We start from the raw sequence: 12,748 nt of genomic DNA, 5'->3' as shown, positions 1-12,748 counted from the left end.
CCATTTCACAGAAGAGTTTAAGTCCAAGTCATAAGTGCTACTGGAGTTGAGAAACTCTTCCTTCTCCTCCATTTTCAACCCTTCTTCTTCTTGTCTATAATTGCTCTATCCTCCTTTATCTTTGCTTCCATTCTCATCCTTATTCTCCTTCTCCCCATCATTGTTATCACATTATCACTATCATCATCTTCATCTCGTAATGAACTCCTTGTTTAATGGCACTTAGCATTCTACTACAAATAATCCATCTTTGAGAAGCCCTCTCTCAGGTCACATATGATTTTCTATTTTAGAGTGCATTAATGAATGCAATTATGTTTAAAGTGGCTCATGCAAAAATTAGTTGAGGAACATTACCTTGTTTTCAAAGTATCCACAATCATGTTTGAATATTTCACTCTCTCTGGGCTAAAAAAAAATTATTTTCCCCCTTTACAAATAAATAATGCTGCTGCCCTCCAGGTTGCTTATACAGCTTCTACTGGTGTTCTCATAGAAACTACAAAAAGGAACAAACATTGACCCTTGGAGCTCATTATTGTGAGGGGCTTGCAGATGAAAGCGTTGTACTTTCTCAAAGTGAACAGATATTTTATCTTGGAATAAAGGCTTAGACAAAAAGAGATAAGAAGAATAAACGTTACAGACTTTGAAAATAGGTCTTCCTCACTTCAATTACATGGACTATTACCCAAACATATTAAAGATTTTTGTGGGGTGCCTGGGTGGCTCAGTTGGGTAAGCATCTGCCTTCAGCTCAGGTCATGATCCCAGTATCCTGGGATCGAGCTCTCATCAGGCTCCCTGCTCGGCGGGGAGCCTGCTTCTCCCTCTCCCTCTGCTGCTCCCCCTGCTTGTTCTCTCTCTCTGTCAAATAAATAAATAAATAAAATATATATTTTTTAAGATTTTATTTATTTATTTGACAGAGAGAGACACAGCAAGACAGGGAACACAAGCAGGGAGGAGAGGGAGAGGGAGAAGCAGGCTTCCCTTGGAGCAGGAAGCCTGATGCGGGGCCCGATCCCAGGACTCTGGGATCATGATCTGAGCCGAAGGCAGATGCTTAACGACTGAGCCACCCAGGCGTCCCAAATAAATAAAATCTTTTTTAAAAAAGATTTTGTAACAATATGGGAAATAACTTATGGTGGATTAAAGAGAGGAAAAGACAATGCAAAATAGTATGTATTTGATGGTAAAAACTATGTAAAATATATACCACAAGAGAATATATAAATAGTTCATCAGCTATGTAGGTTGATGGGTTCTAATTTTATTGTTGTGTCTTCAGAGGACAGGGTCTACATGAAACCTATCATCTGATGTTTATTGAGGCCTGCACTTGTTCTATTAGGTGGGCAGTTTTTATAAATATTTTCTGTGTGCTTGAAAAGAACATGTATTTTCTATTGAGTATAGAGTTCTGCATAGGATTATTAAATCAAGCTTTTTCATTGTGTTCAGATCTTTTGTATTTTTACTGATCTTTAGTCTGATTGATATATAACATTTAGAGAGTGTATTAAAACCTCCTACTGTGATTGTGGATTTGTTCTTTCTCTTCCAATTCTATTAATTTTTGTTTTTTCTATTTGGGGGCTATGTTATTATGTACGTACAAGTTTAGGACTATCATATTTTCTTGATGAATTGTTCCTTTTATCATTACATATTATCTATCTTTATCCCTAGCAATTTTTTTGGCTTAAACTATATTTTGTCTGATGTAAATATAGCCATACCACTTTTGTCAGTATTTTCCTTTTTTTTAAAGATTATATTTATTTATTGAGAAAGAGAGAGACAGTGCACATGCATGCCTGTGGGGGGTAGGGGCAGAGGGAGAGGGAGAGAGAGAATTTTAAGTGGACTCCATGACAGGTGCAGAACCCGAAGCAGGGCTCGATCTCACCATCCTGAAATCATGACCTGAGGGGAAATCAAGAGTTGGACGCTTAACCAGCTGAGCTACCCAGGTGCCCCTGTCAGCATTTTCTTGATAAAACTTTTCCATTTTTTGCTTTCAGTTTTTCTGTAATTTTGTATTTTAGCTGTGTCTACTGTAAATAAGATATGGCTGGGTCTTCTGACTGATGAATTTGATCCATTTACATTTATTTTTATTACAGATAGATTTGGACCATGTTTTTGGTCTAATATTGTGCTCTTTATTTACACTAATTTTTCTATTGTTTCCTCCTTTCCTTAGGGTGGAAGCTTAAATTATTGATTTATTTCTCCTTTTCTGAATCAGGTATAAAAACTGCTCATTTCTTCCCCAAGCTCTGTTTTAACTGTATCCTATAAACTTTGAGATGTTGTGTTCTCATTTTCATTCAGTTGAAAATAAATCTGATAAAGGATTTTTGTCCAAAATGTATAAAGAACTCTTATAACTCATTAATAAGGTAATATCCCAAAGAGAAAAATGGGCAAAGAATTTAAATATAAGATGTAAGAATGGCTAGTAAGCACATAAAGATGTGCTCAACATCATTATTCATTAGGAAATGCAAATTAAAACCAGAATGATACCACTTCACACCTACTAAGGATAGCCATAAACAGAAAGACAATAGAAGCTGCAAGGATATGGAGGAATTCTCACCATCCATTGCTGGTGGGAATGTAAAACAGTATGGTCACTTTGAAAAACAGTTTGGCAATTTCTGAAAAAGTTAAATATAAATTGCCATATAACCCAGCCATTCCACTCTTTGGTATAAACATGAGACATAAAAATATATGTCTACACAGACTTGTGTGTGAATGCTCATAGCAGCATTATTCATAAAACCAAAAAGAGGAAGCAATCTAAATGTCCATCAGCTACTGGATGAATAATGAAAATTTGGTATATTGGTATAATAGAATATTATTCAGCACTAAAAAGGAAGTATTGTTACATACTAAAAAAATGAATGAACCTCAAAAAATTATGTGAAGCTAAAAAAACCCCCTAGACACAAAGACTATATATTTTATGATTCCATTTATATGAAAGGCCCATATAAAGCAAATCTATAGAGATAGGACACAGATTAATGATTTCTTGGGGTTGGGAACGGGAATGGGGATCGACTACAAATGAGCATGAAGGATATTTTGAGAGTGATAGATATGTTCTAAAATTGGATTATGATGATACTTGCACCACTCTGTAAATTTGCTAACAATCATTGAATTAAACACTTAAAATGGGTGAATTTCATAGTATATAAATTATACCTCAATAAAACAGTTTTAAACAATAGACCTCCCCCGTGAACTAGACTAGTTCTGAATTGTCTGGAAATTATTTTGTACATTCTGTGCCTAAATGACCAGTATTACATTGCTAACGGATATAAAGAAAGTAAATGTGCCTTACAACACTCAAGATGAACGCAGCAGTCCTTAATACTCAATGTCATGGCCATGCCAGAAAGGAAAGGTCCAAGTTCAGTGCCATGAACCTTTCTGGCTGACTTCCATGGAGGGAGGCTGGAATGAGCTTTGTCCTGGGGTGACACTCTTCCTTGTCACTGATTAACCAGCTTTGTAGGAAGGCTGCTGCACTGACAACCTGCTCTGCCTGGAGAGTGACACCTGGCCAGACTTTGGCGAGCAGAAAAAATGTCTACTCGCTACCACCAAGCTGCTAGTGATAGCTACCTGGAACTTTTGAAAGAGGCTACCAAGAGAGATCTAAATCTTGCTGATGAAGATGGCATGACTCCCACACTCCTGGCAGCCTACCATGGGAATCTGGAAGCCCTAGAAATCATCTGCAGCCGAGGGTAAGTTCAACCTGCTAGTTTTGATTGGAGACGGTGCTTCTGGTAGGATTTTGCAGACAGCAGCAAGAGACAGGGAAGTCAGTGAAAACTCTGTCCTTTATAGACTGTCTAAATAATTGTCTTTTTAGAGAAAGAGAGAAAACTGCCTAGAGGTGCTCTTTTCACACTAAGAACTGGCACCATGGGGATGGCTCATCCCTTATGAGCCACACATAGAAAGATTCTGAACTTTAAGGTTTTGTTATCTGCCTTGGGGGTGGGGGATATATTTTAATTCTGTGCTTTTAAAAATCTTTTCCATGAAGTGTAAATGGTTGACTCTTTAAAAATGAATCACTATTCTACTTGACTTTAAGATGTCAATCTTGATTGGAACAAATGATGTGTTTTTATTTTATTTTATTTTTTGTCTGTGCCATTATAATCCCACAGCCTTTTATTAATATTCAATCCTAATGCAAGCCCATGATTCTTAGATGAAGTAGTTGACTTTACAAGCTATAAAAGGGAACCTCAGCCTGTCTGAACTTTATTATCTCTCTACTATTAGATATATACACATGCCCACCCCCCCCAATTCTAATGCAGGAATTAGCTAGCTCTTTTCTTCTGCTTGTTACCAGAGGGGGTAGGCAGTGTTGGCAACTATAACCCAACAGGAGTAAAGGAAGGAAAAAAAGAAAATGTTAATAAAGGAGCTAAGTGAATTAATTTCAATTTCGTACATATTTATTTATATATATCTACAGTGTGCCAGCCATTTTACTGGCCACTGGAGATGCTGTGATCAACGAGAGAGACACCATTCCTCTCCTCATGGTGATCAGATGTAAGAGAGGAAGACGGAAATTAAGTAAGTCATGTATGTTACAAAGGGGGAAAGAGACAGCACCAAATAAATAACACAGGCATCTATCCAATCCAGAGAGTGAGGATAGGCTTTCCAGAGCCTTGAAGCTGGGACTTGAAAGGTGAGAAGAAGCTGGCCAGAAGATGGAAGGAAGAATGCTTCCCCCCAATGGGAGCACTGTGTATTCTAGGCACTGAAGCTGAACATGGCTGGATGTGGCTTTAATGGGGAGAGGCTAAGTTATAAGGGGAGAGACCAGATCACAAGAGCCTTGTAAACTCTGCTGGGGAGTTGAACTTTGTCCTAAAGACAGGGAAGCCATTGTCAGGTTTACACAGCATAGCCAACCTGGTAGATTTGTGTTTACAAAACTTACTCAGGCAGCTAGCTGTATAGTAGTCACAGAAAATGTTCAGGGGCTGTTTTAATGGTTGAGGTGAGAGACAAACTGGACGAGGGCAGTGGCAGTGGGAATGCGGAGACAGGGATGGATTTGAGTGGCAGTTTGGATGCAGAATCAATTACAGTTGACGGGATGTTGTGGTGGGTGGAGGAAGAGGAAGGTAAGGCCGCTTGTTCTGTTGTGTTAAGTTGCCCTGGAGTACATAGGCTGAAAAACAATGTCTTGTACAGGTTTTCTTAGGTTCCCATATTGACCATAGCTTAGGAACTGTGTGAGATCAATTTGCCAATTAGATTTAAGGGGGTTAAAAAGGGAAACATTAAAAATTGAATTTAGAAGTTAATCAGTCATTGATCATTAACAGTGGATCACGTGGTAACCATTAATATCCAATATCTGGCTTTGGTAAAAATCGTTTCCTTCTTTTTAAAATTTAAAGATGAAAAGCAATAACTACATATACTTGGAAGATGGCCCCAATTAACAAAATTTCATTTTGCCTATAAAGTGTACATGAATTTTTTTAGTTTTGTTTCATTTTCTAATGGAAGCAAGTTATCTTCTTCCCTGATTCTTTTTTAGATTTTATTTATTTATTTATTTATTTATTTATTTGACAGGGAAAGAGAGAGAGAGCACAGGCAGGGGGAGTGATGGATATGTTCTGCTTAGCAGGGATCCTGATGCAGGACTTGATCCCAGGACCCTGGGATCATGACCTGAGCCAAAGGTAGATGCTTAACTGACTGAGCCACCCAGGTGCCCCTTCCTCCCTGATTCTTAAAAGGACACACACTTATTGCAAAATTTTGCATCATTTTAGAAAGCCATATTTAATAAAGTAAAAATCAAACCAATTTTCACAGTCATTAACATTTGGGCATAAATCCTTCCAGATTTTTTCCTTTGAGAACATGTACACACAAGAACATTTTTCCCCCTTATAGAAGGCAATCATATTATACAAACTATTCTGAAACCTGCTTCTAATTATTTAACAATAGATTATAGACAGGTTTGCACTTTTTTTTTTTCATTTGTAACTTTAAAGGAGAAATCTGTGCCACTGTTTTTTAATGACTACATGGTATTCTGTTTTATGGTTTCATCATAATTTATCTAATCAGTTGCTTGTTTATGACATTTAAATTTGAATCCTGTCTTTTAACTTGTATATAAGTTGAAATGAACATCCTTGCTTATTCATCTTTGTACAAAGGTCTAATATTTCCTTAGGATAAATTCTTAAAGGCAGAATTGTTGGCTCAAGAGGGTGCTATGTTTTAGAAGCTTTTGGCACACATTGTGCCAGGAAATTTGAACCACTTTACGATTCCTCCATCATTGTTCATTTTCCCATACTCTTGTCAAAACTGAGTATTACTATTCTTTTTAATCCTTGCCTAGCTGATGGGCAAGGAAATCGTAGTGCATTGTTTTCATTTACATTTCTTTGATTACTAGTAAGTCCAAATATTCTTTATGTAGAAAAACATTTTTGAAAGACTGATTTTTTTTCCTGAGAACAGCTTCACCAAAAAAAAAAAAAAATCAAATTAACTCCAAAAGAAAAAATTGAAATGGACCCAATGCTCAGAGTAAGTTAATACAAGCAAATTGCCTATTTAATGACAATACCAATCCAGCTTTAAAAATCATTGCCCAAATGCACTGACCTACCAAAAAGCAAGGGCAAAATATGGATTATTTTAAAATCTCTTCAGTGAGTTTCACCTTTGGGGGAAAAAAAATGGAAAAGAAATCAATGCTAGACTGAATTTAGCCCAGGCAAACCATACAGCATCAATATAGGACTCAGATCATCAAACGAGGGGGGACCAGTTCATGAATACCTGGGCAGGTATGTGTAATGGTTCTATCAAGAAGTATGAAAGACACCAAGGATTGAAAGACAAAGATTGAGTTTAGAAGGACCTCATGAAACTTGTCAGAAAATATTTTGATTTAAGTTATACACGAACTTGGAAAGTTGCCTTTAAGTACAATTTTTGCAAGTGGAAATAGCTTAAAAGTATGAGGGAAACTCTTGAATCATCTTACCAACAGTTTCATCTATAAATTTGGAATTTTGCATTTGAAATTTTCTTAAAATGAGACCCATTTTTGGGGTCATCTCAAGGTTTTCTTCACATTCTTCCTCCCATCTTGAAAGGATCATGTAAGTTCTCTTGAGAAAGGAAAATTCCACACTTTATATGTCCCAAAGCATGTAGATTTAACCTAAAGTTCTTAATACCCTTAACATCCCCCACAGCTCACTCTCAGTAATTTCTTTTTTAAGTTACCCAATCCAACAATAATTTCAGGCAAATTTAACCAGTATGTTTTTGTTTAGGTTTATACTACCATCTTGGATGTTTTTACAATCCTTCTTTGATGTCTAGAGTACTTAAGGAGTCTTTTGAATATGGTGCTTGGTTAAAATAAATAAAAAGTAAAACTACATCTTTGGGGGTGAGGCACTATGCCCCCCTAAGGTACACAACTGTGCTAAGGCTGAAAGAGGCTTCCTTGGATCCAAAACAATTAAATCAGGAGTACTGACCAGACCTCTTGGAAGTGGCTGCCCAACAGAACTATCTTATTTAATATTTGCTTTCCTTAGATTAAATTTCATTTTCTTACCTTCCTCTTTGCCCGGATTTCTCTTGCCCCATCTCCATGCACTCTGGTCACGCTGAAAGGTACTCCTGGTTCCCCAGATATGCCGTGTTTAACATCGCCCATATGTGCATCTGTTCTTGCTGTTCTCCGCTCAGAAGGAAGTTGCCAACTGACAGCTTATGGGCTGGATCTTGTCCACAAATATGTTTTATTTGGACTTAACTGTATTTTTCTTTTAAACTGGAGCCAACATTTAAAAATCAAAAATCCCACATGAAATTCTGGATTTCTGGCTCTGTTTGGAAAATGGAAGCTCTGGCTATATTGTGTCTGCTTTTATTCGAGGTGGCGGGCAGCGGCTGCTGAGTACAGCTGTCCTTTCTCGTTGGAGCTTGCACTCAGCTATGACTTTGTCGGAAGAAGAAACCTGGCTCCATGCAGTTACTTACATTACCTGCTTGGTTTCTTTAGGTTGGGTCTGAGACTTCTACTAGGAGATACCATACAAAGGAGAGAAAGACACAGGCTTGGCCCTCTGAGGCATATTATCTAATTAGGGAGATGGATGCATAAATGTTGGACAAATTAAGTAAGATTTCAAGTGTTAAAAAGTTGCAGGAGCAACTCTAGTGCTATGGGATTTTATTAGAAGGGTATGAGAAAAAAATAAATATATGAAATTAAGGATTATGAGTGTAGAGACAAGGGAAATGATAATAACATTTATTGAAGATTCACCGTGTACCAAGCACTTTTCTAATGATTTATGTTAACTTATTAATGTAACAACTCCATGAAAATTATCCTCATCCTTATCCTCATCCAGATGAGGACACTGAGTCCTATAGAAGTTCAGCTTGAGACCTCGTAGCTGGTGAAGTAGAAAAAGCGAGGTGTGTTAAGGTTGGACTGTGTTGTGTTGGAAACCATCAGGCTTGGAGGGAGGCCTGATCCCAAGTGGGCTGCCTGTGTAACACCAGACGAATGAGCTAGGCACTCAGAGCCCTATTTTACCCCTCTGATAATTATCCTGGTCTTTCTCTAAGAAGGAGATGGTGACAGTTTTTGTTGGTGATGGCACTGAATGTGTAGATGCTCATAACTGAAGAGTGGGAGGAGATCAGGGTTCCGACAGAGGAGTTACAAATCTGATTCATCAAATTACAGGACACCAATTGGGCTGCATTGACCAGTGCAACTCTTCTCAATCTGCAGTGAGCCTATATATCACCTTGGGATCTTGTTAAACTTCAGATTCTGACTCAGGAAGTCTGGGCTGGGGTCCAAGATTCCGCATTTGTAGCAAACTAGCAGCTGCTGCCACTACTTCTAATCCAGGGACCAAACTTTGAGTAGCACAGAATAGTGGAAGGGTCACAGAGCATTGATGCTGCAGTTGCAAGGGCACAGATCGTCTCTCCTGTTTCCAGATCCTCCTCACCAAGAATGTCAAGAGGCCTTCTCAGACCCTCTTTCCTGTCCTCCCATGGGGCGAGCCTGGGGGAAGTTTAGTGAGATCCTGATTTGGGGGTCTAGTCTAGGGTGAGGGAAGATGCCCTTTAGAACCTGTATTACCAGAGTTCTCAGCAGGGGCTTGGGCTTGAGGCCAGAGCCATATTAACAGTAAGTTACTACTTACTTTACTTTCTGTTTGTGCCTGTTTGTAACTCACCATCTCATAGGAGGGGTGCGGTTGTAGCCTGGGGCAAGATTCCATTAGGCATTCAGTCATCTCACAAATGTTGACTGAACATCGACTAGGTGCCTGTTTCTATGCTGGCGTGGGGTCTCTGGCCATCTAAGAGTGCCCCCAATTCTACCACAAACTGTTGCAGAACTATTCACATATAGGACACTGTAATTACAGGGAAGTAAGTTGGGGAATCAATGGAGATGTTCTACCCTTTTTATGAATAATGGTTATAGCAGACATGGTTTGCTACCTACCCAACATCCATTCCACTCTTCTTTTTTGCTGATGGGATCCCAGTTTTGTTCAGTTATTTATTTTCCTACATGTGACTCTGGTGGGGTAACACTGTTAGAGTGGGAACCAGCTCTTTTTTTTTTTTATGTTAATCACCATACATTACATCATTAGTTTTTGATGTAGTGTTCCATGATTCATTGTTCGCATATAACACCCAATGCTCCATGCAGAGCATGCCCTCTTTAATACCCATCACCAGACTAGCCCATCCCCCGACCCCCCTCCCCTCTAGAACCCTCAGTTTGTTTTTCAGAGTCCATAGTCTCTCATGGTTCGTCTGGGAACCAGCTCTTGCCAGCTCATGAGAGATGATTGCTAAATTTTCAGAAGTCTGAGAGTCTGTTAAACAGTCATTATTAAAAATAAAGGTATTTAAACTTATAATTTAACAAACTATATTTTTAAATACTCAAAACTTAACACTTCCTAATTATTTGAGTACATTCTATTATCTATGCTCTTAAGATTTTGCATGTCTATTATATCTACATATATGGTGGGAATAATTTATAAAGGTGTGCTACTATATATCTCTTCCAAACTCCCTGTCCAGTAATATCACATTAGTAGCTTGGATTTTGCCATAGTGGGTGTATTTATAACCAAAAATTGGCACATGCTATAGATCAGAGCTTTGATCTTTTTCCCTGGGTAAACCAGTTGTTAAACATTTACCAGCACACCACTGGGTAATCTTATCCCTAGCTGCAGCGGAGGGGGTGGGGGGTGGATTTTAATCAACTTAAGTTGAAAATGGTAGCCTATTTCTCTTCCTATAGGCATGTGACCCAATTGTGGACAACAAGACATGAAAGTTGCTTTTTTGGGAGAGTCCTTGGAAAGCTTTCCTTGCTTCTAAAAAGGAGACGAAAGGTAGAGATGAGCTCTTTCTGTTTCTGGTCATGTGATGTCTAGATGTGACATAGTTGGACTTTAAGAACGCTAAGGCAGGATTAACATGTATTTTGTTCATTTTTGTTTTATTTTTATTTTTTTGTACCTCAGTTCTAAGAAAAATTATTTTTTGTATGTATTTTTGATATTTTCTCTTCTAGAGGGGACCCCAATAGATGCGACATCTGGGGAAATACTCCTCTGCATTATGCAGCCTCCAATGGTCATACCCACTGTGTTTCATTCCTGGTCAACTTTGGTGCCAACATCTTTGCCCTGGACAACAGCTTACAGTCTCCACTGGATGCTGCTGCCAGCAGAGAGCAAAATGAATGTGTTGCTCTTCTGGATAAGGCTGCCACTGCCCAGAATATCATGAACCCCAAGAAAGTTATCAGGCTGAAGGAGCAGGCTCAGAAGAATGCTAGGAGACAGATCAAAGAATGTGAGAAGCTCCAGGAGAAGCACCAAAATAAGATGGCTCGCAACTATAGCAAGGAGGAATCTGGGACTCTTTCTTCTTCCAAGGGCACTTTCTCCACGTCATCCCTTTCAAATGCTTCTGCTTCTGGTACATTTGGGTCACTGTCTAAGGGCATTAAAGACACCTTCAAGATAAAGTTCAAGAAGAACAAAGATACAGCGGAGCAGGTAGGAAAGGGGAGCAGAAGTGGGCAGAGGAATGTGATGGAAGTATTCAGAGAAGAGGAAGAAGACACATTCTCAGGGGACTTCCAAGATAAGCTCCAGTTCTCAGAAGAGGAGAATGGATGTGTGCAACATGAATCCATTCTCAACCGTCCAGGTCTAGGAAATATTGTTTTTAGAAGGAACAAATTATCAAGTTCCGAAGACATCTCAGACAGCAGGAGGGAGTTAGGGCTTAAAATGAGCAGTGAATTGCTACAGAGACAAGGAGCAGCAGAGGCTGATGAAGCTGAGGCTGATAAAGAGGAAGAGGACAACAGCCATGAAGATGAGATGCCTTGGGATGAGGATGAAGTGGAGTGGGAGGAAGATGTGGTTGATGCTACTCCTCTGGAAGTATTTTTGCAGTCTCATCATCTGGAAGAATTCCTTCCCATTTTCATGAGAGAGCAGATTGATCTAGAAGCTCTGTTGCTTTGCTCTGATGAGGACCTTCAGAGTATACAAATGCAGCTCGGTCCCAGGAAGAAAGTTCTTAATGCCATAAACAGAAGGAAGCAGGTGCTACAGCAGCCTGGGCAACTGGTCGACACCAGCCTCTGATGGAATGTTGGGGTCCACAGGGTGAGCCTGCAGCACGGGGTGATGCTGTGGCCCACTGGAAACACTCAGGCAACACCCCCTCTGCCCAATGCCAGACCACCAGGAATGGTTTCTAGGGATTCAGAGATACCCTCCTAAGAAAGAGGCCCAAATTGTACTCAGAAATACTCTATACCTGTGTACTCTGACCACCAGTGAGCAACTCAAGGAGACCTGGGAATAAGAAAATGGTGTTTCTCTTCAATTATCTTTTTGATATTTTTGTATATAGAAAGCGTTAAATGGATGACAGAGAAAGGAAAAACTTTCTTTACTTTTCCAGCTCTGGACTTAAAAATTATAATCTCTCATCACACAAGTGTGCTGTGTACTTCTGATTCTCAAAGCCTGGGGACACCCAACTCCAGTTCTGTCCTTAGCTCTATGACTTTGTCTGTTGGTGGAGACTTGAGTTCCTCCATTGGCCTGAGACTTCATGCCCAACTTAAATGTGCCTAACCCCTTAACAGATGTTTACATGTTTACAAGTAATGGACATGGGTCTATAATACTCCTGCCTGGGAACTGAGATAGAGTGGCAAGTAGGGAGAGTGAAGAAAGAAATAGAATACAGGGTACCTTTTATATAATTTGAATTGTATCTCCCCCAAATTCATATGTTGAAACCTTAAGCCCCAACGTAACTGTATTTGGAGGTAGGACCTTTAAAGAGGTGATTAAGGTTAAATGATGTTATAAGGGTCATAAGGGACACAAATGGATGGTGTCCTTGTAAGAGGAAGAGTCACTGGGGATGCACATGCACAGAGAAAAGGTCATGTGAGGATACAGCAAGAAGACAGCCACCTGCAAGCCAAAGACAGAGGCTTCAGGAAAAACCAAACCTTTCAACACCTTGATCTTGCACTTCCAGCCTTCAGAGCTGTAAGAAAATAAATTTCTGTTGTGTAGGC

At 39.2% G+C, this 12,748-nt stretch overlaps 3 protein-coding genes across 9 annotated transcripts in view; 2 read left to right on the top strand and 1 right to left on the bottom strand.

The window, feature by feature from the left end:
- The window catches only part of LDAF1 (lipid droplet assembly factor 1), a 53,717-nt gene extending 51,351 nt beyond the window's left edge, over positions 1–2,366 (top strand). Inside the window, exon 6 of the mRNA XM_078074711.1 lies at positions 2,213–2,366. The gene's annotated coding sequence lies outside the window, so the exon portion shown is untranslated. The remainder of the gene's footprint in view (positions 1–2,212) is intronic.
- ZP2 (zona pellucida glycoprotein 2) overlaps positions 1–7,842 on the bottom strand; it is a 27,853-nt gene extending 20,011 nt beyond the window's left edge. For 3 of the 5 annotated variants that reach the window (XM_036087478.2, XM_078074706.1, XM_036087497.2), the window contains exon 1: positions 7,682–7,842. In XM_036087478.2, the coding sequence (XP_035943371.1) occupies positions 7,682–7,719 (38 nt within the window). In that variant the 5' untranslated portion in view covers positions 7,720–7,842. The remainder of the gene's footprint in view (positions 1–7,681) is intronic. The other 2 variants (XM_036087488.2, XM_078074707.1) reach the window with 2 other exon arrangements.
- ANKS4B (ankyrin repeat and sterile alpha motif domain containing 4B) overlaps positions 1–12,748 on the top strand; it is a 22,254-nt gene extending 9,506 nt beyond the window's left edge. The window contains exons 1-4 of one of the 3 annotated variants that reach the window (XM_078074708.1): positions 895–1,357; positions 2,213–2,257; positions 3,540–3,782; positions 10,706–12,748. In XM_078074708.1, the coding sequence (XP_077930834.1) occupies positions 3,619–3,782; positions 10,706–11,795 (1,254 nt within the window). In that variant the 5' untranslated portion in view covers positions 895–1,357; positions 2,213–2,257; positions 3,540–3,618 and the 3' untranslated portion in view covers positions 11,796–12,748. Of the gene's footprint in view, positions 1–894; positions 1,358–2,212; positions 2,258–3,539; positions 3,783–10,705 lie in introns of those variants that run through there. The other 2 variants (XM_036087605.2, XM_036087585.2) reach the window with 2 other exon arrangements.

The sequence above is a fragment of the Halichoerus grypus genome, chromosome 6 (assembly GCF_964656455.1).
Source record: "Halichoerus grypus chromosome 6, mHalGry1.hap1.1, whole genome shotgun sequence".
NCBI lineage: Eukaryota > Metazoa > Chordata > Mammalia > Carnivora > Phocidae > Halichoerus > Halichoerus grypus.
This window is presented reverse-complemented; position numbering and strand designations above follow the sequence as displayed.